The sequence below is a fragment of the Scyliorhinus torazame genome, chromosome 3, assembly GCF_047496885.1.
Source record: "Scyliorhinus torazame isolate Kashiwa2021f chromosome 3, sScyTor2.1, whole genome shotgun sequence".
Lineage (NCBI taxonomy): Eukaryota > Metazoa > Chordata > Chondrichthyes > Carcharhiniformes > Scyliorhinidae > Scyliorhinus > Scyliorhinus torazame.
The window spans coordinates 317,174,073-317,198,139 of NC_092709.1; the positions used below are offsets into that span (position 1 = coordinate 317,174,073).

At 47.5% G+C, this 24,067-nt stretch overlaps 2 protein-coding genes across 3 annotated transcripts in view; one reads left to right on the top strand and one right to left on the bottom strand.

Moving 5' to 3' along the window:
• The window catches only part of LOC140409259 (leucine zipper putative tumor suppressor 3-like), a 344,557-nt gene that overhangs the window by 195,684 nt on the left and 124,806 nt on the right, over window positions 1-24,067 (top strand). The window lies entirely within an intron of this gene.
• On the bottom strand, window positions 9,455-9,905 carry LOC140409258 (large ribosomal subunit protein eL31-like). Its single transcript, XM_072497599.1, has one exon. It carries the CDS (start codon window positions 9,881-9,883, stop codon window positions 9,506-9,508), a length of 378 nt encoding a protein of 125 aa, XP_072353700.1. The 5' UTR covers window positions 9,884-9,905; the 3' UTR covers window positions 9,455-9,505.

A 24,067-nucleotide genomic window follows, 5' to 3' on the forward strand; every position in this document is an offset into this window, starting at 1 on the left:
GGTCCACAGTCTCTTGTGCCAACCCCAGCTCAATCCAGTGCGTGGTAATGCACAGGACGCACTTGACCAGGGCACAGATGAGTTGTTTCTTCTTGGGAGTGGAGGTGTGAATGTTGTGGTAGGTGACCGGCGAATCATACACACATGCTTTGGTCTTGCCCTGTACTTGAGAGCTTCAGGGTCTCCTTTTTCAGCACCATGCCCGGGATTCTGGGGATTCCATAGAATTCCTACAGTGTAGAAGGCGGCCATTCAACACATTGAGTATGCTCCGACCATCTGAAAGAGCACCCTACCTAGGGTGGGATCCAGTACCCCACCCTTTCCCCGTAAACCCATAACCCCACCTAACTTGCACATCTTTAGACATTAAGGGGCAATTTATCCTGGCCAATCCAGCTAACCTGCACAACTTTGGACTGTGTCAGGAAACCGGAGCACCCGGAGGAAACCCACGCAGACACGGGGAGAAAGTGCAAACTCCATACAGTCACTGCAGGCTTAACTGAATCCAGGGGCGTCATTCTCCGACCCCCCGCCTGGTCGGAGAATGGCCGTTGGCCGCCGTGAATCCCGCCCCCGCCGAAGTCTCCGGTACCGGAGATTGGGCGGGGGTGGGAATCGGGCCGCGCCGGTTGGCGGGACCCCCGCTGGATTCTCCGGCCCGGATGGGCCGAAGTCCCGCCCAGAAATTGCCTGTCCCGCCGGCGTAAATCAAACCTGGTATTTACCGGTGGGACCAGGCGGCGTGGGCGGGCTCCGGGGTCGTGGGGGGGGGGGGGGGCGCGGGTTGATCTGACCCCGGGGGGTGGCCCACAGTGGCCTGGCCCGTGATCGGGGCCCACCGATCCGCGGGCGGGCCTGTGCCGTGGGGGCACTCTTTCCCTTCCGCCTCCGCCACGGCCTCCACCATGGCGGAGGCGGAAGAGACTCTCCCCACTGCGCATGCGCGGGAAACTGTCGGCGGCCGCTGACGCTCCCGCGCATGCGCTGCATTTCCGCGCCAGCTGGCGGGGCAACAAACGCCATTTCCGCCAGCTGGCGAGGCAACAAATGCCATTTCCGCCAGCTGGCGGGGCGGAAATCCCTCCGGCGCCGGCCTAGCCCCTCAATGTTGGGGCTCGGCCCCCACAGATGCGGAGCATTCCGCACCTTTGGGCCAGCGCGATGCCCGTCTGATTGGCGCCGTTTTTGGCGCCAGTCGGCGGACATTGCGCCGTTGGGGAGAATTTCGCCCCAGGTCTCTGGTGCTGTGAGGCAGCAGTGCCAACCACTGTGCCGCCGTGCCTGTTGGTGGCTATTTTCGGTGTATTGGACTCACCAGTGCTGCAGACGGCGGTGAAGAAGGATGGGGGGGGGTGAAGACGGATGTCTTTGCCTCGTTAATAGCCCGGAGACGAGTTCTGTTCGGGTGGAGGTCCCCGGTGCCCCCTAGTGCCTCGGCATGGCTGAATGATCTGATGGAATTTTTGTATCTTGAGAAGGTCAAGTACACCATGAGGGAGTCGGTGTGGTGGGGGGGGGGGGGGGGGGGGGTTCTACTCGAGGTGCCAGCCTCTCATTTCCTTTTTCAGGGTATTAGTCACAATCAGTTGCTGGGGAGTGGGGGGTTGGTTTTTGGTAAGTTTTGTTTGTTCATGGGGGGGTGGGGGGGCTGCTTGCCATGGATGTGTTTATTTTGAAATGGTATTTGCTGTATGTTATTGTTGTAATGGTAAACTTCCCTGAATAAAAATATATTTTAAAAACTGTCCAAACTTAGATTGCTTAAGATGCCCGTAGCCATCAGAGGGGAGGGATTACAATCTGACGATTCTGAACTGAATTGAAGCGCAGGCCGCTGCAGAGTTGAAAGTAGACTTTTGGAACTCATTATGTCACCGAGACTCCAATCTGTTCCACCCAGTACAAAGCGGCCCCATACCATTGTTAATCCATTTTCTGGTAGGTACAAAGGTAGGTTCAAGTCTCTCCAAACCAGTAATAACATTGATCACTCTTTGAGTTATCTGCTGTTCTGGTTTGACCAATAGAATGTCGCACCTGTACACTGATAAGGCACAACATGAACCTTGTTTTATCTACTCCCAGCAGCTGTGTTGTGCAGTTTTGTGTTTACTATATCAGTGAACAATGTCCTTAAGATGTGCTTTTTTATATCATACTCCATTACCAAAGAATTAACTACAAATGATACCTTAATAAACCTATGTTTACTGACACCATTGATCCTGCAATGTCAATATTATGCATTAAAAGAACACCACAACTCGCTGCCTGCACAGAAGAGGCGCTCCCTGAATAAACACAGTTTAAGCAGAACGGGATTAATCCACAAAATTGATGTTCATTCAGAAATATCTGAGTGCTCATGATGTGACATAATGTAGAACAGTTAAGAGTCACCCACATTGTTGTTGGTCTGAAGTCTTATCTAATGATTACCTTTCAATTCCAAAATTAATTAACCAAATTTAAATTCCACAAGCTGCCATGTGGGATTCAAACCCAGGTCCTCAGAGGATTACCCTGAGTCTCTGGACAATAGTCCGGTGACAATACTGCTACACCACGCTGGTCTTTATATTTCACGTGAGTGTCCTCTGCCCTCCTCCATCTTAGACTGTTGGAAAGTCATAATTAAAGGGTGCTGCTACTTCTTCTGAGGCAGTCGGGATTGAGGGCGACTTCCAATCCAATCCGATGGGTTCTTGAATTGATGAGTGGAAGATGCCTCCTTTAAAAATGCTCGCTGGTCATTGCACACTGACCACCACATGGTATCGACAGAACAGGACCTTGATTCAATAACAAAGGGGTTCCAAGGAGATTGGAGGACAGGATCTGATGTGAAATATTAGCTTTGTCATACACAGGTATAAACCTCCCTATTGGATTGTTGCAAAAACCCATCTAGCTCACCAATGTCATTCAGGGACAGCCTCACTCAGTCTGACCTACATATGACTCCAGACCCACACCAATGTGATCTTGACAGTTCTTTGAAGTGGCCTAGCAAGCCATTCTGTTGTGTACAATAAATGTTGGCCTTGTCAGAGAATTTAAGCTTGTGTGTCAAAATTTATTTTCCTCTCAGATGATTGTTCAGGGTTTGCTTAATTGTCTTTAGGATTTGGCAATCGTGTGACTTGCATCACTTTGGTCATCCGGTCCCTTCCAAAACTAAATCATATTAACTGGCGAGAAGAGTGAATGGTCCCAGTTCCAACTTCAAATTTCATTCGTTGCGCAAATGAGCAGCACTTTTGTCGTTCTGACATCAAGGGAGTGATATACAAGGCGGGACTCAGTTCTTGATTGGCAGAACCATTTTTGAATGGACAACACTACAAAGCTATTTACACACCTGCTGGTTGCTCTTACCCAGAGCGATGCAATTATCCAGGTTCCCTGATTAACCAGAGAGAGAGAGGGTAGAAAAGATGACCCATCTAAAGGAGCAATGAAAGCTCAATGGTGACAGGACTCTCAGTGGCAGCATACAACCCAGTGCGAAGGAGCGAGGACCTGCAGACTGAATGGAAGACATAGGAAAGCTCCCTGGAGGAAATGATTGGTGCACAAGCACATGGCGAGAACTTCTCTTCTCTGAGGGAAGCCAGCCCTCACCAGACAAGCATGACTTCAAGTTGTAGAGGTGGTGAGCAGCAAGTGTGTGGTGCCAAGTATCGGTCAAGAGCTGGAAAAGGTTAGATGATCTCATTCCGTCCAGCAAGATAGTTTCATGGGAGGTGGCACCATTGGCGAGGCAAGCATTTATTTCCCATCCCTTGAATCGAGTGGCTTGCCCAGCCGTTTCAAAGGGCAGTTATGAGCCAACCTGTGGGTCTGGAGTTGCATGTAAGCCAGACCAAGATTTTCTTCGCCGATGGATTTTGAAAAAAAACAAATCTAAGATAGCTTCTTGGTCACCATTACTGAGACTAGTTTATATTCCAGATTTATTGATTGTATTTAAATTCCACCAGCTCTCATATGTGGGATTTGAACCCATATCCCCAGAGCATTAGTCTGGGCCTCTGGATTACGAGTCCAGTGACATTACTACTAAATCATCACCTCTCCCGTGTCCTGAGGCTCTCAGCTGGCAACCGTCATTCCCTCACCTCCCCAGCATTCTCTTGCACAGCACTCCTCTGCCTGACACACCTTACTGTCACACAAATTCCTTTCCCTCCAGTCCTCACCCCTACAAACAGCACTGAAACTCACCCTCATCCTATAGCCCTCTTGTTCCCATTCCTCATAGTCACTCTCCGGGAATACCCATTCTCCGCAAATGCCCATCTTCAGCAACCAGTTCAGTTCCCACAATCCTAACTCAAATGAGGTTCTGAGCCAGGTTTTGAGTGGTTGTCCCTTGTCCGGCATGAGTCAGCTGTTGAAGGTGCCTGCTCAAGAGAATGCCTGTTCAACCTGGGAGTGCCACAGGATGGCAGAGTCATGAGCAGCTCCCTGGGTACTAGTGGTCACACAGCAGCTGCATTTTAAAAAATGGGCCAGCATTTTATTATTTCAGACCAAATTATTGGATTCACTAATGTTTACATAGGTTTTTGAGGAGGTCCACGTGAGATGTTGGCACCTGGCCTGAAATGTGGAGGTGGAGTTTGGTCCTTCCTGGCCTCTCCTGAATGATTTCTTACCACTTTACTGTGGATAGTATAGCTGACACAGTAATGCAATTTCATGTACAGCTTGGGCAACATGTAAGCATCAAAGACACTGGCCTCTGAAATATCTCAAACTGCAGCGGCCTCCACAATGTTGCGGATGACAAACTTTTTAATTTGGGCTGGACGTGGCCACGGCCCTTCGCGGCATCTCCATTATTCCTTCACTTCTTAGCCACCTCTAGCACAAGATGGGCAGCACGGTAGAACAGTGGTCAGCACTGTTGCTTCACAGCGCCAGGGTCCCAGGTTCGATTCCCGGCTTGGGTCACTGTCTGTACGGAGTCTGTCCGTTCTCCCCGTGTCTGCGTGGGTTTCCTCCGGGTGCTCCGGTTTCCTCCCACAAGTCCCGAAAGACGTGCTGTTAGGTAATTTGAACATTCAGAATTCTCCCTCTGTGTACCCGAACAGGCGTCGGAATGTGGCGACTAGGGGCTTTTCACAGTAACTTCATTGCAATGTTAATGTAAGCCTACTTGTGACAATAAAGATTATTATTATTAAGTCACATTAAGGGAGTGCAGACCCTCCCAATTAACGAAGTTGTTCTAATGGTACTTTCATTGCCACACAAGTGCATTCTCTCACCCCTGGGCCTGTGGAGATGATGCAAGGGAAGAAAACGGCCCTCTGGGTTTGACAAGAAGCTTTTGCAAACAAGGCATCAGTGACCTGGCTGCAGTCGTTGTGAGCTGCAGTTTGAGAGCTCCTTCAGTGTCACCAAAAGATCCCTGCATGGACCCAGAAGTACATAAATTGAGGTCAGTGGTCACTTTGATAGCCACGGGCAATGAGTGGGCACCTATTCTTAGGCCAAGATCTTCTTGCAAGAAGTTGCAGAGATCGCGAGAGTCGGACCCTTCCTAGGAACTCCTATTCAGAGAAGCCGGGGAAGCTGATCCTTAGTCTGTCGACTCTGTGCTGAGGATATCAGCCATATGCCCACCTCTTCTGCTCTGTGTAGCTGTGTTTGGTAGTAGAGAAGGCAGCTCCTTCTGTTGAAGTTGTTGCCTCTGTTGCTGTGGTTGCTGAATGTGACATCTCCTCCCCAGAGATTCAAGCGTGTGAACTTTATGTTACATGGCAGTCTCACAGGCCATAAGGTGAGATTATCCTCAAGTTGAATCCAAGAACAAACACAAGGTTGCTGTTCCCAACGAGATCAATGACTCCAGGCAGAAAGAATTGTTCCTGTTCACTGAACCTTTTCACTGTGGCTAACAACAGGCCAGTCGCTTTACCCTTCATACTGTTGCTGTCAGATCAGTTTCACTCGCCAAAGAGTTCCTGCTGTGTACTGACCTTCTCCAACCTGACAAAGCACAGGGCGAATGGGGGAGGAGTCGGTGTTTTTTTTAAAAAGGCCTTTAATTGCCTTTGGCTCCTAATTGCCTTTTTAATTTAGCTCAATTGCTTTCCTGCCTGACCCCACTGGGTTTGGAACCTTCCCCGGAAAAAAGCCAGAAGAGGTTGGGATTAAGTCGAGATCCTGGCCTAATGTGACCTCCAGGGCATTTAACTTCCTCCGCACACCAGAACCCACCTCCACTTCGCTGCGAAAATTCTGCCCAATTAATTTAGACAATTGGAGTTGGCACGATATTCCGAGCGTACTGCACATGCACACAAAGTATAGGCAAAAGATACATTCGCACTATGCACCAGCACCAGAGGTGACAAACTCAATTTCCATGGTGGATCTGATCCAACATGCTGGCACTTGGTGTGGGCCATGTTCAGTGACAGTTTTTTTGCATACTTCTGTAGAAACTGGCATTTGTTTTTCATGTATGTAAAATGGGTATTTTCCCGTAACAGGATGCTGCCCTCAAGCAAAAGTGACGTTTTGCCTATCTCACAAATGAGCAATGTGACATATGTGTTTCAGTGCGGGTGTGATGCCATGTTAGTAGACCGTAAATCCGAACGACTGGTGGATGGTGTCAAGCAGCACGCCCCTTTGTCTGTTTGCTGTGGGCAAAGTACTGACCATACTCAACCAGCCCGTGCAAAACTCAGAACGTTTAGTGTCTAACATTAGATGTGGCTCCTGATCGGACAGCCACAGCACTTACTGAACAATTTCGAGTGGGCTATGAATGACATTAACAACCAATGTAAGATTATCAGTCCGGTTTGCAATATGGCTCACATATGTCGCTGCATATGTTAATAGGCAGGGATCTGCCCTCTGCAGGCAAATGGAACATGTCCAGGCTTTATGCCTTTTTTGAATTCAGGAAAATAGTTTCCTGGAGAATTTTCCATGGCAATGCCTCAACCAATCAGAGTAAACTTGCCAACCAATCAATGCCCTTTTTCTCATGCAGCATAAATTGATGCTCCCTTTGAAATTTAGCATTCTTGTGTCTGTCTTGAGTGTATAAAACAAAATCTGTGACGGTACGCCTCTCTTCAGCACACTCAAGTTCTGTTACAGAAAGTGACTATATTTTTGAAAAAGCTATCTTGTCCTTTTGAAAAGAAAATCTAGATCTCCTTTTGTGATACAGGCACTGAGACTGGTAGGAATTGTTTTTCTCAAGTGAATTAGTTGCATGGGGTTTGGCTGAGGCAACATAATGGTATCCTTAATTAAATCGTTGAATTGTCAGATCCATCATCAGCATTAGTAAAATAAATTATGGAAATAAAAGCCCATCAATGAAATTACACATGAACACATCTCCCTCTCCAAGATTTATGGGTTTGTATAATTAAAATTTCAGCCACCAAGACCAAGATAGGAAGGGCCAAGGCCATGGAAGAATTTAAAAAGAATAAGGCCGGGATTCTCTGATATCCCCGAGGGGAGGCAAGAATCCCACCCCGACGCTGGATGGCCTATTCTCCGGCGCCACTTTTGTGCGGTGGCGACATTCCCGCCACGCTGGCTGTCAACGGTCCCCCGGCGATTCTCTGGGCCCCGATGGCCCGAGCGGCCATCCAGTTTTGGCCAGTCCCGCCGCGTGAATTATTCACCTCACGCACGGCGGTACCTGGCAGGTGAGTATGCGGGGGCGATCCTCGGGGGGGCGCGAGGGCATCCGACCCCGGGAGGGGCCCCCACGACGGCCTGGCCCCCAGACGGGGCCCTCCGATCTGCGGGCGGGCTTGTTCCATGGGGGCACTTCTTTCCTCTGCGCTGGGCTCCGCCATATTGCCCGGGGGCCGGTGCAGAGAAGAGATCCCCACACGCATGCGTGAAAACATGCTAGTCGGTCTGCGCATGCGCGGAAATACGCCGGCCGGTCCACGCATGCGCGAGATCCCGCCTGCCGTTCCGCACATGTGCAAACTCGCGCCGGCTGGAGCGCTGCCAACCCCTCCGGCGTCCACCTAGCCCCCGAAAGTTCGGAGAATTCCTTACTTTCAGGGGCTGTTGACGACGGAGTGGTTGGCACCCGTTTTCCCGCCGGCGTGGGGACTTAGTCCCCAGAAGGGAAAATCCCGGTCCAAGAATTTTAACATCAAGGCATTGGCTCAATTTTTAAAATGTGTTTACTTATCCCCACCAACCCATGTCCTGACAAATCTCCATCTTTCAGCCATTCCATATTGTCAAACTCTACAGCATAATCATGAGGTTAGAACCATCGTGCAGTCGTGTCAAAGTCACAGATCAACCAGCAAATTTTCTTCCAAATTACAGAGTTCAATTCCAGAATTCTGTGTATTAATTATCTGTTGCAGTTTCTGGTTTCAGCTTCCTTTTTCTCAAGTGTTGCCTATGATGGATGAACATATTTGTGGCGGCTTCAACACATGACCTAGACTTTGGAGTCAAGGACTAGCGGAAAAAATTAATGTCAGGTCTTTCGGGACTGGAGTGACGAAACACTCCGACTCTTGTAGGATGGTAGAGGTTTAGAACTCTCTTTGGCAAAGAGCAAGTTGATGCCAGATCACTTGTTACTTTGATATGTGAGGTTGATATATTTTTGTTAACAGAAGATGTAGCCATATAAAATGGCTGAGTTCCGATTAACCTGGCCAAAACCCAGTTTAAAACAGCTAACCCGAAAGACTACTGAGAAAAGCAGCCAAGAAGACACAAGCAGACTGCTGCAGACAGCTTTGCATATTCGGCTCTGGGAAGGTAGCCCAGATCGATACTCAGAGCTATCAACAGCCCATCAACCCAGGTATTCTCAGTTGCATTCAGGACTGTTTGCAGCCAATCTATTCAGACATCCACAGTTAAATTGGCTATCCCCGGGAACAATTGCAACATATTAGCAATTGAATACCGGGCCAGACCTGTCGGCGCCTGCAGTGGCCAAAACAAAGACAGGTGAGCGACCAACCCCCGATCGAGGAATCGCCTCACCATTGGACACATCGACCCCAGAGACTGGGGACAGATCCAATCACTTGGGACTCAGGGTCAAGGGCCGCCCCGGGAGGCGGGAAGCCCCTGGGCCCTATAAAAGTGAAGGTCCAAGTTCAGATCGCTCTCTCTCTCCTCTTCGCCTGCTCGAGACCTTTGCAAGACCAGCCACCGGCAACTGTAAGTTTGAATCCAACGATCGCTATCCGGTAGAGACACCTAGCCACCGACCTGTAGCAGCCTTTTGAATCCCGCGGGCCAGATTTGATTGGATAAGCCATTCGTTTCCCTGACCTGGTGGGCTCTTCCTAAAGTTAAGTATTGGCCAGTAGTGATAGGTTTATTATATAAATAGTAGTATTAGGGTATTAATATTGCTTGTTGTATATAATAAATGACTGTTTTAATCCTTACTAAGCGGTGTGCTGTATTTTTTTTTTTTTTTTCACTTTTTACAGTTTATTTTGTTAACATTTACAATTTAGTTCTCATCAACATTAACTGTCTGCAGACCTTTGTAGGATGTGACAGGAACGCAAGTTACCAATGTGTAGAGTTTGTTAGGCGAGTCCTCATCCTCGTTACGCTTTCTGGATAAACGCACACGAATGCGATATGGAACATTCCTTACACCTTTGGCCCAAACAGCCTTGTTCAAACGAGTATCAATGCGGACATCTGGCGTGCCCATCTCCTTCACTGCAAATTTACGGATCTCCTTAATGGCACGGGGAGCACGTCTCTTAAAACCCACGCCATGGATGCGCTTGTGAACATTTATTGTATATTCCCTCGTAACCACCTCGTTGATGGCAGAACGGCCCTTTTTCTTCTCTCCACCTTTTTTAGCAGGAGCCATCTCGACGGGGAAATGTCAGAAAGGCAGCGGTGTGCTGTATTATTAATCATAACCTGAACTTGAACCATGTGGCGGTATCATAAAGATACCTGGCGACTCATGAGCAAAGGTGACGTAAACAGAGCAAATAGACTAAGGTTAAAAAGAGCAACATAATTGGCGACTCCGCCGGGACCCGACTTAGAAGTGGAAAACCACTCCGGGAGAACCCCAACATTTTGAATTAGAATCCAATCGGAAACAAAAAAAAAAACCACAAGTGTTCAAGCGGTTCTGGTTAATAATTCACAATTCGGAAGTGTGTAGATGCATGCGTAACTAACAGGGTTATAAGGCAAAACTGATAGATTTTTTGTTGCGTCAAAACTATCGGCAGTTGGTATTTCGGAAATTAGCGCAAGCCGTACCCGCATCTACCACACCACCTTAGCCCCCTGTTCCAATTCGAACGTAACGAGCAGATAAGAGAGAGCCATGCAGGCAATGCAAGCGATGCAGCGCCTCATGAACCCCGAAGATTTTGCTGTCGCACCAGTCAGCAGCATAGGAGCGGGACAGTGTCCCATTTGGGAAGTGGAAATCCGCAAATTTCTGCAGGGCAAAGGATGGCCCATGTGGAAGGATTTCTGCAATAATGACGACTCAGGTCCTGGAAGTACAGGGCATACATGGTTGAAGAACCTGAGTGAGATCCACAGAAAGAGTTCAGCAAAAGCGCGCAAGCCGATGGCAATTGTGTCCTGTCTGGCACAATTGCGAGGCACAGAGGAGGTCGTCAGGACGCTCCGCAAGGAAATAGAAGGCATACATCGGATGAGTAAAACCGATGTATGCGAAGTTGAGAAAGAGAACCTGGAGTTAAAAGGGAAATTAGCAGCAAAGGACGAAGAGGTGGCTGACGCCAAACGGGTTCACCAATCTTGTCTGGCGCACTTGAGTAGTTTCCAGTCACAATATGAAACGGCTTATCAGGACCTGCAGCGTGCAGTCCTGGTAAAGAAAGAAACAGAAAACCAGTTAGGAACGCTCCAGAAACAATGCAGTGATCTCAAGGCAGCCTTGAGAGCGCTCCACGCCACAACCACGGAACAAAGGCAGAGTACTTTGGACCATGCAAAGTGCTGAAAGCAGATTGCAGACTTGAAAGCACTGCTTTCTGTCCAAAAGGGATTTCAAGAAACCTTTGGGGAAAGTTTAGACCAGGAAGACGGCCCTGATTGGGAAGAATTGCAAGAGACAGCGCAGAGATATGTTCAGGGAGCATGTGCGCAGGGAATACCCCAAAGGAGGAAAGCACCCCCACCCCCCACACAACAGATAATACAGGCTCCCATGAACCCTGTAACAACCCACCGCAGACGAGGCGGAGGTCTTATATTCCACCCGCCTCACAGTGACCCAATTACGGGACGCGTGTGCCAAAATCACACTGTTCCTCCCCGCTTCAGACCCACACCATTTCTTTGCCACCGTCAAACACCAGGCGACCATGTACGGCCTGCATGAGAAAGAGCAGGTAAAGCTCACGGTCCTCAGCTTAGACCCATCGGTCGCAGCAGCCCTTCCCGACCCGCAGAATGTAGGAGGAGGCACCCTTGCAGAAATGCAGGCCGCCATCCTGGATGCGATCGGGTACAACCGGGGCGACCCCGTAGACGGTCTGAATAAATGCAGACAGAAAAAGTCTGAACACCCCACAGCGTTCGCAGGACGCTTGTGGATTCATTTTGAAGCCGTTTTCGGCAACGTAGATCGTGCCCATTTGTCCCCAGACAATATGGCCAAATGGACCTGCACCCTTATCTCCCATGCCACAGAGGTAGGACAAAAAGCCTGTACAAATTATGACCCCTCAGAGGAACCGCACAATGAGAAATGGGTTTTAAAAAGATTGTCCCGCGCCTGGGAGCAATCTGTACAAAGTAAACCCACAGTTAAAAATCCTGAAGAACAGCAGGCAGAAGCAGACAAACCCGCAGTTAGGGAACCCGAGGAAGAGCAGGCAGGCATGCATCCAGTTAAACACACCAGATCCCCGCATGGGTAATCGAAGGAAGGAACAGCCCCCCACAGAAACCACCGGAATGTTACAATTGCGGACGATTAGGACATTACGCACGAGAATGTCAAGCCCCCCTGAAACACCAACTGGATAAGCCCACAAATGCCCCCCGAACCAGCAAAGAAACCAACAGCCCCGACCCCCCACCCAGGGAACCACACCCAAGGGAACAATGCACCAGAGAGCCTGCTCCACCTTATGTGCCTCAGAGGTCATGTTACAACTGTGAGCAGCCAGGACACTTCGCCCGAGATTGCAGGAGACCCCCACCAGCTAGACTAGCCCCCAGATATGAAAGAGAACACCACCCACAGCAGCTACAAGGTCCCAGCTGCCCCATGCAAACTGGGAGCGCTTACCCACCACTTCTCATGGCAGCGTTACCTCAGCAAGGCCACTTCATTTTTGTTTCACTCCTCCTTCCTTTCTTCTTTGGTCACGCTGCACTCCCTCCATATGCTAGTTACACCCCAGCCCAAATGTGATTTACGATGTCCCGTATTCTCATGGAACCTGCAGAATGTTTTATGTTGTCTGTCTGTTTGTTGAATGTTGTTCGTCCTACAGGAGAATGTTCTCACCGCCCCACACCCATTCACCTGAACTTTTTTTTAGCTCTTTCCAATTGGACAAGCCAGACGCTTGTTCAGCGGTACCAACTTGTCCACAGACCTGGTCACCAGACCAGATGCCCGATCGTAGCTACTTTTCTGATTTGATGGTAGATCAAATAAAGTCCCTATTGAAGAATTCACTATTTTAAAGAAAAAAACTCTCGTTGATGAAAACCCATTCACAACATTTAAGGTGGGATTTACTTGCTGTACAGGCCGGGAGAAATTCCAGTTCCTCACCGGCGCACGGGTTGTCCAGCGATAAGAGGCGCTGTCACCGGGAAATCCCATTTACAATGGCGCGGTCGGTAGATCCCGCTAATGGGCCGCCTCCCCCACCGAAAAATACATGGCAGGGTGGTCGGTAAATCCCGCCCTTAAGTTCATCCAATTTCTTATAAAAACAAACATTGGAATTCATAACCCACTCCATAACTGCCAATCAGCTATCAATCAAACTAATCCTATAATCCTAACTAATCCTATAATGCTAACAACCCTCAGGGTTATGTCAACAGATCGTGAAATAGAAAGCTCTGATTTAAAATAGAACACTGCAGGCACTTCTTTGTCTTTCAAATATATAAAGCGCATGTGTTCAAGATGGCTTGAGAGTTCCTTTTCAAAGTTACAATGAACATGACAGTTCCAATGTGTTTGTGCACTTTAATGCACATTCATGTCTAGTTTTAACAATCCCAAAGGACACATTACCGCCCCAAAAGTGTTCTGGGGCCGTATCCAGAAGGGTACCTTACCTCTCCAAAAGGGTGTCCCACCTATTCAACAACTCTTCAAAGTTTAGCCCTGCTTCTATCAGGTCTAATCTGCACATGTCATGTTTCCCACTCCTAGCCAATGAAAACCTGACATCACTGGAGGCAGTTAATGGTTTATACAAGCAGCTGCCTCCATAATCCACAGATCTGCAACTCCGAGCCTGCCCCATAACCCCCTGCCCACCACCCCACATAAATGGTAGGTGCCATGTTCAGTTGCGGGACTCACAGATCCAGGTCTTCGCAGGCATTCTTATAACAAAGGATAGCCTCTCTGAGTTATGAAAATTCAGGTCTGAGACATTCTAATATACATCGGAATATGTGAAACATGGGCCACCTAGTCATTCAGATGCTCCTTAATATCCTTTAGATTTCAGGTATTTCATTTTATTAATGCTGGTAATATGTTGTGTGATTGTCAGCAGGATCATGCTGAACACTAGCGCACACAACCAGCGTACACACCTTGTAAACCTATGTTTTTGTCTCTGTGTGAAAAAGTACTAGACAGATTTTTTATGTTGTAGGTGTAACATAAGCGGCTTCCTTGTTGTGCACTTGACAAAGGAAGGTTCAGACGTGGAGATAACTTCAACACATTTATTAAACTATTTACACTTCTATTACTTGGGTTCAACACTACTGCTAATCCTACTATAGCTACCCAGACTTACTAACCAGTTGCTGCAATCCACTTGCTGGGTGTAATATTGAATCAACCTTGTGTCTGTACTCACTGACTGTCTCCACTGGAAAGAGGCAGATCATGTGTGTGGTGTCCTTTATATATGGGTTGGTGTAATGCCCCCCTGTGGTCGTGTCACCTCCTTGTGTATCGTGAATGTCTATTGGTCGTGTCCTATCTACTTGATCTATTGATTGAGTGTGTGTGTGTGATATCACTGGTGCTCCCTCTAGTGTCTAGCTAGCTGACATGTATTTACATTGGTGCACATCACCACATCCACCCTTTTTTATATGTTACATATTTTCTGTACACTTTAAGAAAATTGAACAAAAATACAGGTAGGTACGTTAAGGTGTATACAAGTCATGGGAACAGTGATTAAACAATAAGTCCAAATCATTTGTGTGAGTCCAAAAACCATCAATCATCATGGTCAAATGTCTCTCTTGGTTATGAACGCATAAACTTCCCTGTGCCACAGGAACCAAGAAGTGGTCAAATCACTTCGCTGTCTGATTTGGAGTCCCTTTCTTTTTTCGATGTTTGTGATGGTGCTCTCGGATGGCATCTTATAGAGGTACCATCAACAGTATCATTCGAGGTCATGGATGTGCCATATGTTGAAGTTGGATAAGACTGTACATACTGATTCTAACTACGTGCTGCGCAGGAAGGGTGATCCTGCTGAGAACCGTTGAAGCTTGTCGAATTGGAAACAGAATTGCTGCTCGCATAAATACCTGGTGATGGTGTGAAACTAGAACCTTGCATCTGATAGGAATATGCCGTCTGGCCAGGCTAGGGTGCAGCAAATCCTGGGCTGTAACTAAGGCATCCAGTCTGTAGTGCAGATTGCGTGTGCGGTAGTCCTCCTTCAGTCTTGATTCCATTAGTGGGCAATCCATAGTGCTGGCCTGTTTGAGAATATGCTGCATAGACTGCTGGCTGCTGCATGCCTGAATACTGGGTTTGTCCAGCATGAGCTGTCATTGGCTGCACTGCTGGTGTGGAAAAAATGTGTGGATATACCTGTGGTGAATATTGGTGTATTCCTCTTGGACTGTAGCCGCTGCTTGTTATTACTGACCCAGTGTAATTGTTAAGTGATCCATCTCCTGTCGTTGTGGCATCTGCTGTCACCCTGAGCATGCCATCACTGATGTTGCCGCACTCCCTGTCTGGAGTAAAGTCCAGCTTACGTGAATCAGAGTCGGCGTTTGGTTGCTCCCCATCTGGAGCCTGGTCTGTTTCAACTGAGTCAGTGTTGGTTTGTTGATGCTTCCGTCCGGAGTCTTCGCAGGTTCACTGGAGTCAGCTGAGATTTCTTGAAGCTGCACGTCTGGAGTCGGAACATGCAGGAATGCATTGACTTGTGGAGAGGTTCGAGCGAATAAGAAAGTATCGTGGTGTCACCGGAGTCACCAGTGGTCTCACAGTGATCGTCGAGTGCATCTGTACACACTAGCTGAGGTTGTCACTTTGCACATCTTGCATGGGAAGTGGGATGCTGTCGTCACTCGTCTCACATACCGTGGGTAGAGCCTCAGTAGCTGCTTGTTGTTCACTTGGGTTGGGTAAATTGTCAGAGTCTTCATCTGGTGGCGCAAACAATGTGGGTGGACTGTCATTGTCTTGCTGTTGTCCTTCATTTGGGCTTGGACTGTCATCGTCGCTTTGTTCTTCACTGTAGCATGATAGACCGTCATGATCATCCTGCTGCGCACTGGAGCGTGGTAGACTGTCATAGTCTTCTTGCTGTTTACTTGAGCATGGCAGACTTGCATCATCTGCCGCTAGTTGGTCAGAGGAGGTTGCTAGACCCTCATGGTCTTGTTCCTGCAAGGACTGCGCGTCAGAGTCTTGCGTTGCTTCTATCGTGGAGGCTGTCCACGAGCTCGCTGCTCGTGACACTGGAGTCACGTATTGTGTGTGCAAGGACTGCAATCTGGAGTCTTGCGTTTAATCTGTCGTGGAGTCTGTCCACGAGCTTGCTGTGGAGGCTTGTGACACTGGAGTCACTTCTTGTTCATGCAAGGACTGCGGTGTGGAGTCTTGCGTGTCTTTTGTAGAGTCAGGAACCCTGAGTAGTGCATGGACCACGCTCTGTGTGGCAGCAGGCCGCTCTCTGTGGGCTTGTACCGCTCTCTGTCTCTTGGTTTCTGGCTGCAGCATAATCCTGCACTCACGAGTTGGGATGTCATATCTGCTGGGCTGAAGATCCTCAAATCCGAAGAACGAATCTGCGTCTGCGTCGGATTCAATACAGGGGTCGCCAATGTGCAACACGTCTAGTTTCGGTTCGGATTTGGGACTGGGGTAGCCTCCCAAGGTGAAAGGTTCGTCTGAATCGTTGTCTTCTAGGACCATATCATCACTGTTTGCGTCGGAGCTGGCATTGGGCTTGCGAGGTCCAGAGAAAATGTAAAGGTCGTTATCAAAGTATTCAAAGTTGGAATCATCGGCTTGGGCATAGGTAACTGCTTGTTGCAGGATTCTTCGGAGGTTAATTTCATTTCCTAGTTGAATTTGAGGCATTGTGCTGTCATTCCAGGTGAAGGAAGGTTGTTTTACGGCTTTAAAAGATTTTTTCTTTGATTTGTGACGTTTCCCCTTTAAATGGCCGTGGTCCGGGGCCGCTGACGTCATGACGCATGTGACGTACTGTGTAGGAAGCGATTGCGCATGCGCAGCTCGCGGTTCCTTTACCGGGGGTCGTTTTCGTGATTGCGCATGCGCGTCTCGCGACTGCGCAAGTGCAGTCCCTTTAGAAAGATGGCCGCCGATCAAAATTGTTCTCTGCTCCGGGATCTCGGCCTCGTGGTGAGTACGGGCACTCCTCTTACCTTTTCTTGCTGGTTGGAGTGTGTTTTCCTCACAGTATTTGCCGAATTTGTCCAGGACTGCCTGGAAGTCGCTCCTGTTTTGCCCCTTTGAGAACTTGAATTTTTAAAAGATTTCTTCTGCTCTGGCACCGGTGATGGTGAGGAGAAGCTCTGTTTTTTCAGCATCGGCCAGGTCTTCTAGGTCGGCTGCTACCAGGAAGAAACATTTGCCGGAATACCCGCCAGTTTTCGCGGAGATCTCCGTGGCACCGGAGCTGCTGCGGAACCCGGATCTCGAACATCTTGCCTGGGTATTGCTGGTTGTCACTATACGCTGAGATATGGCTATATGGATTGAAACAGTTCAGTCCTGGTACCATGATTTGTTATGTTGTAGGTGTAACATAAGCGGCTTCCTTGTGGTGCACTTGACAAAGGACGGTTCAGACGTGGAGATAACTTCAACACGTTTATTAAACTATTTACACTTCTATTACTTGGGTTCAACACTACTGCTAATCCTACTATAGCTACCCAGACTGACTAACCAGTTGTTGCAATCCACGTGGTGGGTGTAATATTGAATCAACCCTGTGTCTGTACTCACTGACTGTCTCCACTGGAAAGAGGCAGATCATGTGTGTCCTTTATATATGGGTTGGTGTAATGCCCCCCTGTGGTCGTGTCACCTCCTTGTGTATCGTGAATGTCTATTGGTCGTGTCCTATCTACTTGATCTATTGATTGAGTGTGTGTGTGATGTCACTGGTGCTCCCTCTAGTGTCTAGCTCGCCTACATGTATTTACATTGATGCACATCACCACAACAGTCTGTTGTTTTTGGTCAACTACTTGCTTGGTGACTATCCATTCCGATAGTCTGGAAACAAGTAAGGCCTAGACTTTTCCTGTCACAGACTTCACCTGCTCCCGACCCACTGACAACTCCCCCACTGGAGTCCCAATGGTTGATTCCATTGCTTGCCCATTCTCAGTGGGAGTCACGCAGACTTCCTGAATTCCACTTGTGCCTGACTTCCCACCCAACATGTTTTATTTATACTCTGGGGTTTAAGAAAGCCTGTGTCTTATTCCGGAACAGCAGGTGTCTTACTAATTCACAGGGTACTCACATCCTGAAATGGTGCAAAGCTAAAAAAGACCCGAATGGTTCAAAGTGAGAATTGATGGACAATGCTATAAACATTGAGCGTGATATAACAAAAAAAAAAACAGTCCTGTTGTGGGTGGGTCAAATGGGACACAGTTATTTTTTCAGGCCTTGGCGGGGCCGCACTTATCTTAATGAGTAGAGTTCCTCAATGCAGGGAGAGACCGGGGCGTCATTTTAAAATAGCACTCGGATCTCTCAATCCTGCAACTTGTCCCCTGGAAACCCCACCCCCAAATGCACCCATTGGGGGGTCCTCAAAGCCTTCGCACCCTACCCCATAAGGGCCGGGCGCCGGTGGGCCTGATGTCCAGCACAGATAAAATGCCACTTTGGCATTGCCAGCTTGGTAGTTCTCCTGCCAATATGGCAGTGCCATTTTGGCACCCTGGCAGTGCTGGTCTGACAACCAGGTGGCACTGCCAGGTGCCCGGGTGGCAGTTCCAAAGTGCCTGGGTTGCATCAGCAGTGTCAGGATGTAACTTTGCCCAGGGGACTTCGATTGCCTGGGCGAGCCACCGAAGTGCTGTTTCACCTGGTCCCCATTTGCGGAGACCAGTGCTAAATGGGGTCCGGCTGGGGTCTCCTCAGCAAAGCATTTAGATCCAAGGGGCTGGTTGGCACTGGCAGAGACATATTTAAACAGTGCCTCACTTAAATATGCAAATTTAGGCCCCGCCCATTGCGGGCAGGGTCCAGATTGTGACGTCTTGCGAGATCCCATTAGATTTTGTGAGACGTGGCGAGCTAGCTAAATCCGTTGCGCCCCGAGTTGCGTGCGCCACATTGGTAAGATCGCGCCCATTGTAACAGTGTGAGGATATAGGCCTTTCAGATCAACACATGGAGCACTTGTTAACATGGAAAGCAGGTCTTCAGTGCTTTAATGCAATGTTCCTGAGAAACCGAGTGATCAGTTAGTATTGTCAAACTACAAAATATCTTTGAAAGTAAAATTCAGTGTTTCAAAGATGCTTTCTTGAAAGAAAAAAAATTAATTTGCATTTTTATAGCACTTTTAATGACCAGAGGATATTGGAAAGCATTTCACAGCTGATGATGCATTTCTGAAGTATAGTCATTGTTGTAGGAAATGTGGCGGATGATTTGCGCATAGCTAGCTCCAACAAACAACAATTAAAGATTAAATAATCTGTTCATCATGGTGCTGTTTGAAAGATAAATAGTGGCGAGGACATGAAGCCAATCCCCCGTCCTTTTCAAAATAGAGCCAAGGGACTGGAGCACACTCGGAGTGAGACTCAACTAAGTAAAAGAGGGCGTGAAACAGGTGGCAATAGATCTGCCGCTTGTTAAATGCATCGCATAGACTTCTTTTCTGCCCATTTTACATTCCCACTGAATTTCAGTTTCACCGACTTTGATTCCCGATGTCACTGAAGCTGGTCAGGAATGGCTGCTTGGGAATGTTTGTCGAATTGGTTGTTCTTAACGAGCGGATTCAGAGTGTCAACGTGCCACTCAACCGTGGAGAACTTTGGAGCTGGGCCGAGTCCTGTTCATACACACACGTGCTTTCCAGTGTGACTTGTTGGATAATAACCAGGAGCAGGATCTCTACCTGATTGTCTGTCCCCCATCTTTCTCTGCCTAACCACGGGATAGGTATAGGCCAGTTACAGTCTTCCAGCTCCTGCCTCAGTTGAGATCAGTCAACTCCGCAAAGGTGAACAATAGGACTTGACGTCTTCTGGTCGAGTGGCTCAGTGCCACACCACACAGCAGGTTTATCCACTAAACTGTCCTTGGTCATATCTGCTGCTTATCGCCTATGACAGGCCCAATTAATGCAGTTTCTGCTTGGTTTAACATTGCTTTATGCTCCGCATAATTGAAACCTGCTTAGCAGTAAATAGATCTTTGGTTTGCTTCTAGACTTGATTAATCACTTTCAGGTAGCTGTTATGACTACCCAGCATCGCAGCGATTCAGTGTCACTTCCAGGAGCTGCTTATAACGGGGCTTTGCTGTACCAAACTTTCTGTTTTCGCCCAATCACTTAGCAGCTAAACTGAAACAGCCTGAATTAAAACAAGACTCCTTGCGTTTTATATCAATACTTTTATGTGTGCTGTCAGTTCCCGTTTCCCCAGCCCAGGCAGCTCGAACATTTCAGCAAGTGAATTTCAGGCCTCTTACTTTGCTGTCAGTAGCTCTCGGGTAACAAATAATATTTGCATTCACATTGCACCTTTAACAGAGTAAAACGTCCCAAGGTAATTGATGGGAGCAGTAGCAAGTGTGACGCCAAGCCACATCATGAGATATTTGGACAGGTGACCAAAAGCTTGGCCAAAGAGGTAGGTTTTAGGAAGCATCTTTGGGAAGCAAAGTGAAAGACCCAATAACTTTTCCTTTTCGATATCAACATGATCCAGACTGTCCACACACCCTACCCAAGAGGCCATGATGAGGTCAGCCATGATCGTATTGAACGGTGGAGCAGGCTCGAGAGGCTAAATTACCTACTCCTGCTCCTAGTTCTTAGGTTCTAAAAATAACTATTCTGTCTAATTCCACCTTCCAGCTCTTGGCCTGTAGCCCTGTAGGCAACAGCACCTCAAGCACAAATCTGGTGTCCTTGATTAATAAGAGGATTTCTTGATTAATAAGGGGATCAGGGATGATGGGGAGAAGGCAGGAGAATGGGGATGAGGAACATTTCAGCCATGATCGAATGGCGGAGTAGACCCATGGGCCGAATGGCCTAATTCTGTTCCTATACCTTATCGTACTCTAAACAAGATTCAGTATAAGTTTTGCATAACTTCATTACTTTTCAATTCAATACTTGGTGCATTAGGATTTGGGCCTTTTGAATGAATGCAAATTTATGGAGGATGGTAGACCAGCCAGGAATGCGTTGGAGTAGCCAGGCCGGGAGGTCTGTTTACAGGAGGGCTTTTTGGAACAGCTTGTGATGGAGCCCACGAGGGGACAGGCCATTCTGGACTTAGTGTTATGTAATGAGCCAGACTTGATTAAAGATCTTAAAGTAAGGGAACACTTAGGAGGCAGTGATCATAATATGGTAGAATTCAATCTCCAATTTGAAAGAAAGAAGGTAGAATCAGATGTAAAGGTGTTACAGTTAAATAAAGGTAACTACAGGGGCATGAGGGAGGAACTGACAAAAATCAACTGGGAGCAGAGGATAACAAAGAGAGAAATAACGAAAGAGAGGATCAATTATGAAGGTAGGCTAACCAGTAACATTAGGAAAGATAGTAGAACAGCAATGGCAGGAGTTTCTGGTAGTAATTGAGGACACAGTACAGAGGTTCATCCCAAAGAAAAGAAAGGTTATCAGAGGGGGGATTAGGCAGCCATGGCTGACAAAGGAAGTTAGGGAATGCATCAAAGCAAAAGAAAAAGCCTATAATGTGGCAAAGAGTAGTGGGAAGTCAGAAGATTGGGAAGGCTACAAAAACAAACAGAGGATAACAAAGAGAGAAATAACGAAAGAGAGGATCAATTATGAAGGTAGGCTAACCAGTAACATTAGGAATGATAGTAAAAGTTTCTTTAAATACATTAAAAACGAACGGGAGGCAAAAGTAGACATTGGGCCGCTCCAAAATGACGCTGGTAATCTAGTGATGGGAGACAAGGAAATAGCTGAGGAACTAAATAAGTACTTTGAATTAGTCTTCACAGTAGAAGACATGAGTAATATCCCAACAATTCAGGAGAGTCAGGGGGCAGAGTTGAATATGGTAGCCATCACAAAGGAGAAAGTGCTAGAGAAACTAAGAGGTCTAAAAATTGATAAATCTCCGGGCCCAGATGGGCTACATCCTAGAGTTCTAAAAGAGATAGCTGAAGAAATAGTGGAGGCGTTAGTTATGATCTTTCAAAGGTCACTGGAGTCAGGGAAAGTCCCAGAGGATTGGAAAATCGCTGTTGTAACCCCCCCTGTTGAAGAAGGGAACAAGGAAAAAGATGGAAAATTATAGGCCAATTAGCCTAACCTCGGTTGTTGGCAAGATTCTAGAATCCATTGTTAAGGATGAGATTTCTAAATTCTTGGAAGTGCAGGGTCGGATTAGAACAAGTCAGCATGGATTTAGTAAGGGGAGGTCGTGCCTGACAAACCTGTTAGAGTTCTTTGAAGAGATAACAAATAGGTTAGACCAAGGAGAGCCAATGGATGTTATCTATCTTGACTTCCAAAAGGCCTTTGATAAGGTGCCTCACGGGAGACTGCTGAGTAAAATAAGGGCCCATGGTATTCGAGGCAAGGTACTAACATGGATTGACGATTGGCTGTCAGGCAGAAGTCAGAGAGTTGGGATAAAAGGTTCTTTTTCGGAATGGCAACCGGTGATGAGTGGTGTCCCGCAGGGTTCAGTGTTGGGGCCACAGCTGTTCTCTTTATATATTAACGATCTAGATGACGGGACTGGGGGCATTCTGGCTAAGTTTGCCGATGATACAAAGATAGGTGGAGGAGGTGGGGAGGCTGCAGAAAGATTTAGACAGTTTAGGAGAGTGGTCCAAGAAATGGCTGATGAAATTCAACGTGGGCAAGTGCGAGGTCTTGCACTTTGGAAAAAAGAATAGAGGCATGGACTATTTTCTAAACGGTGACAAAATTCATAATGCTGAAGTGCAAAGGGACTTGGGAGTCCTAGCCCAGGATTCTCTAAAGGTAAACTTGCAGGTTGAATCCGTAATTAAGAAAGCAAATGCAATGTTGTCATTTATCTCAAGAGGCTTGGAATATAAAAGCAGGGATGTACTTCTGAAGCTTTTTAAAGCATTAGTTAGGCCCCATTTAGAATACTGTGAGCAATTTTGGGCCCCACACCTCAGGAAGGCCATACTGGCACTGGAGCGGGTCCAGCGGAGATTCACACGGATGATCCCAGGAATGGTAGGCCTAACATAAGATGAACGTCTGAGAATCCTGGGATTATATTCATTGGAGTTTAGGAGGTTGAGGGGAGATCTGATAGAAACTTACAAGATAATGAATGGCTTAGATTGGGTGGATGTAGGGAAGTTGTTTCCATTAGCAGGGGAGACTTGGACCTGGGGGCACAGCCTTAGAATAAAAGGGAGTCACTTTAGAACAGAGATGAGGAGAAATTTCTTCAGCCAGAGAGTGGTGGGTCTGTGGAATTCATTGCCACAGAGGGAGGTGGAGGCCTGGGACGTTGAGTGTCTTTAAGACAGAAGTTGATAAATTCTTGATTTCTCGAGGAATTAAGGGCTATGGAGAGAGAGCGGGTAAATGGAGTTGAAATCAGCCATGATTGAATGGTGGAGTGGACTCGATGGGCCGAATGGCCTTACTTCCGACCCCATGTCTTATGGTCTTATGGCAACAAAGGTATCAGTGAGAATTTCAGCACAGATGTACTGGGGCAGCGGCAAAATCGAACAATATGATGATAGATGTGTTAATGGTGACGGTGGGAATTTGTGATTGGAAGCTCATCCCGGGTGCAAAAGGACACCAGGATTGTGAACTGACAGTTTCAGCATTGATAGTTTCCTCCTTTAAGATGCTCTTTAAAGCCTGCTGCTTCAACCCACCTTTTGACCAACTGTTGTAATATTTCTTTATGTGATAATGTGCTTATGAAGCGACTTAGGATGTTTTACTACATGAAAGGATCTATATAACTACAAATTTGTGGGGTTTGTGCAAGGGTCTGAGTGATGGAGGGGGTGAATAATGAATGTCGCGAATGAGGTGCTAGTCAAGTGGTCTACTTTGTCCTGGATGGTGTCAAGCTTGTTGAGTGTTATTGGAGCTTCACTCACCCAGGAAAGTGGGGGGTATTCCATTACACTCCCGACTTGTGCCTTGCAGAGGTGAGTTACTCACCGCTGAATTCCCAGCTTTTGACTTGCGCTTGTAGCCACAGAATTTATAAGGATGGTTCAGTTCAGCTTCTAATCTATGGTAGCCCTCCCAGGATGTTGCTGGTGGAGGATGCAGCGATTGTAATCCCACTGACTATCAAGGGAGATGGTTAGATTCTCTTTCGTTGGAGATGGTCATTGCCTGATACT

What these genes read in the sequence shown, in the direction of transcription:
- LOC140409258 (XM_072497599.1), bottom strand. Translation starts at nt 9,883, where the DNA reads ATGGCTCCTGCTAAAAAAGGTGGAGAGAAGAAAAAGGGCCGTTCTGCC.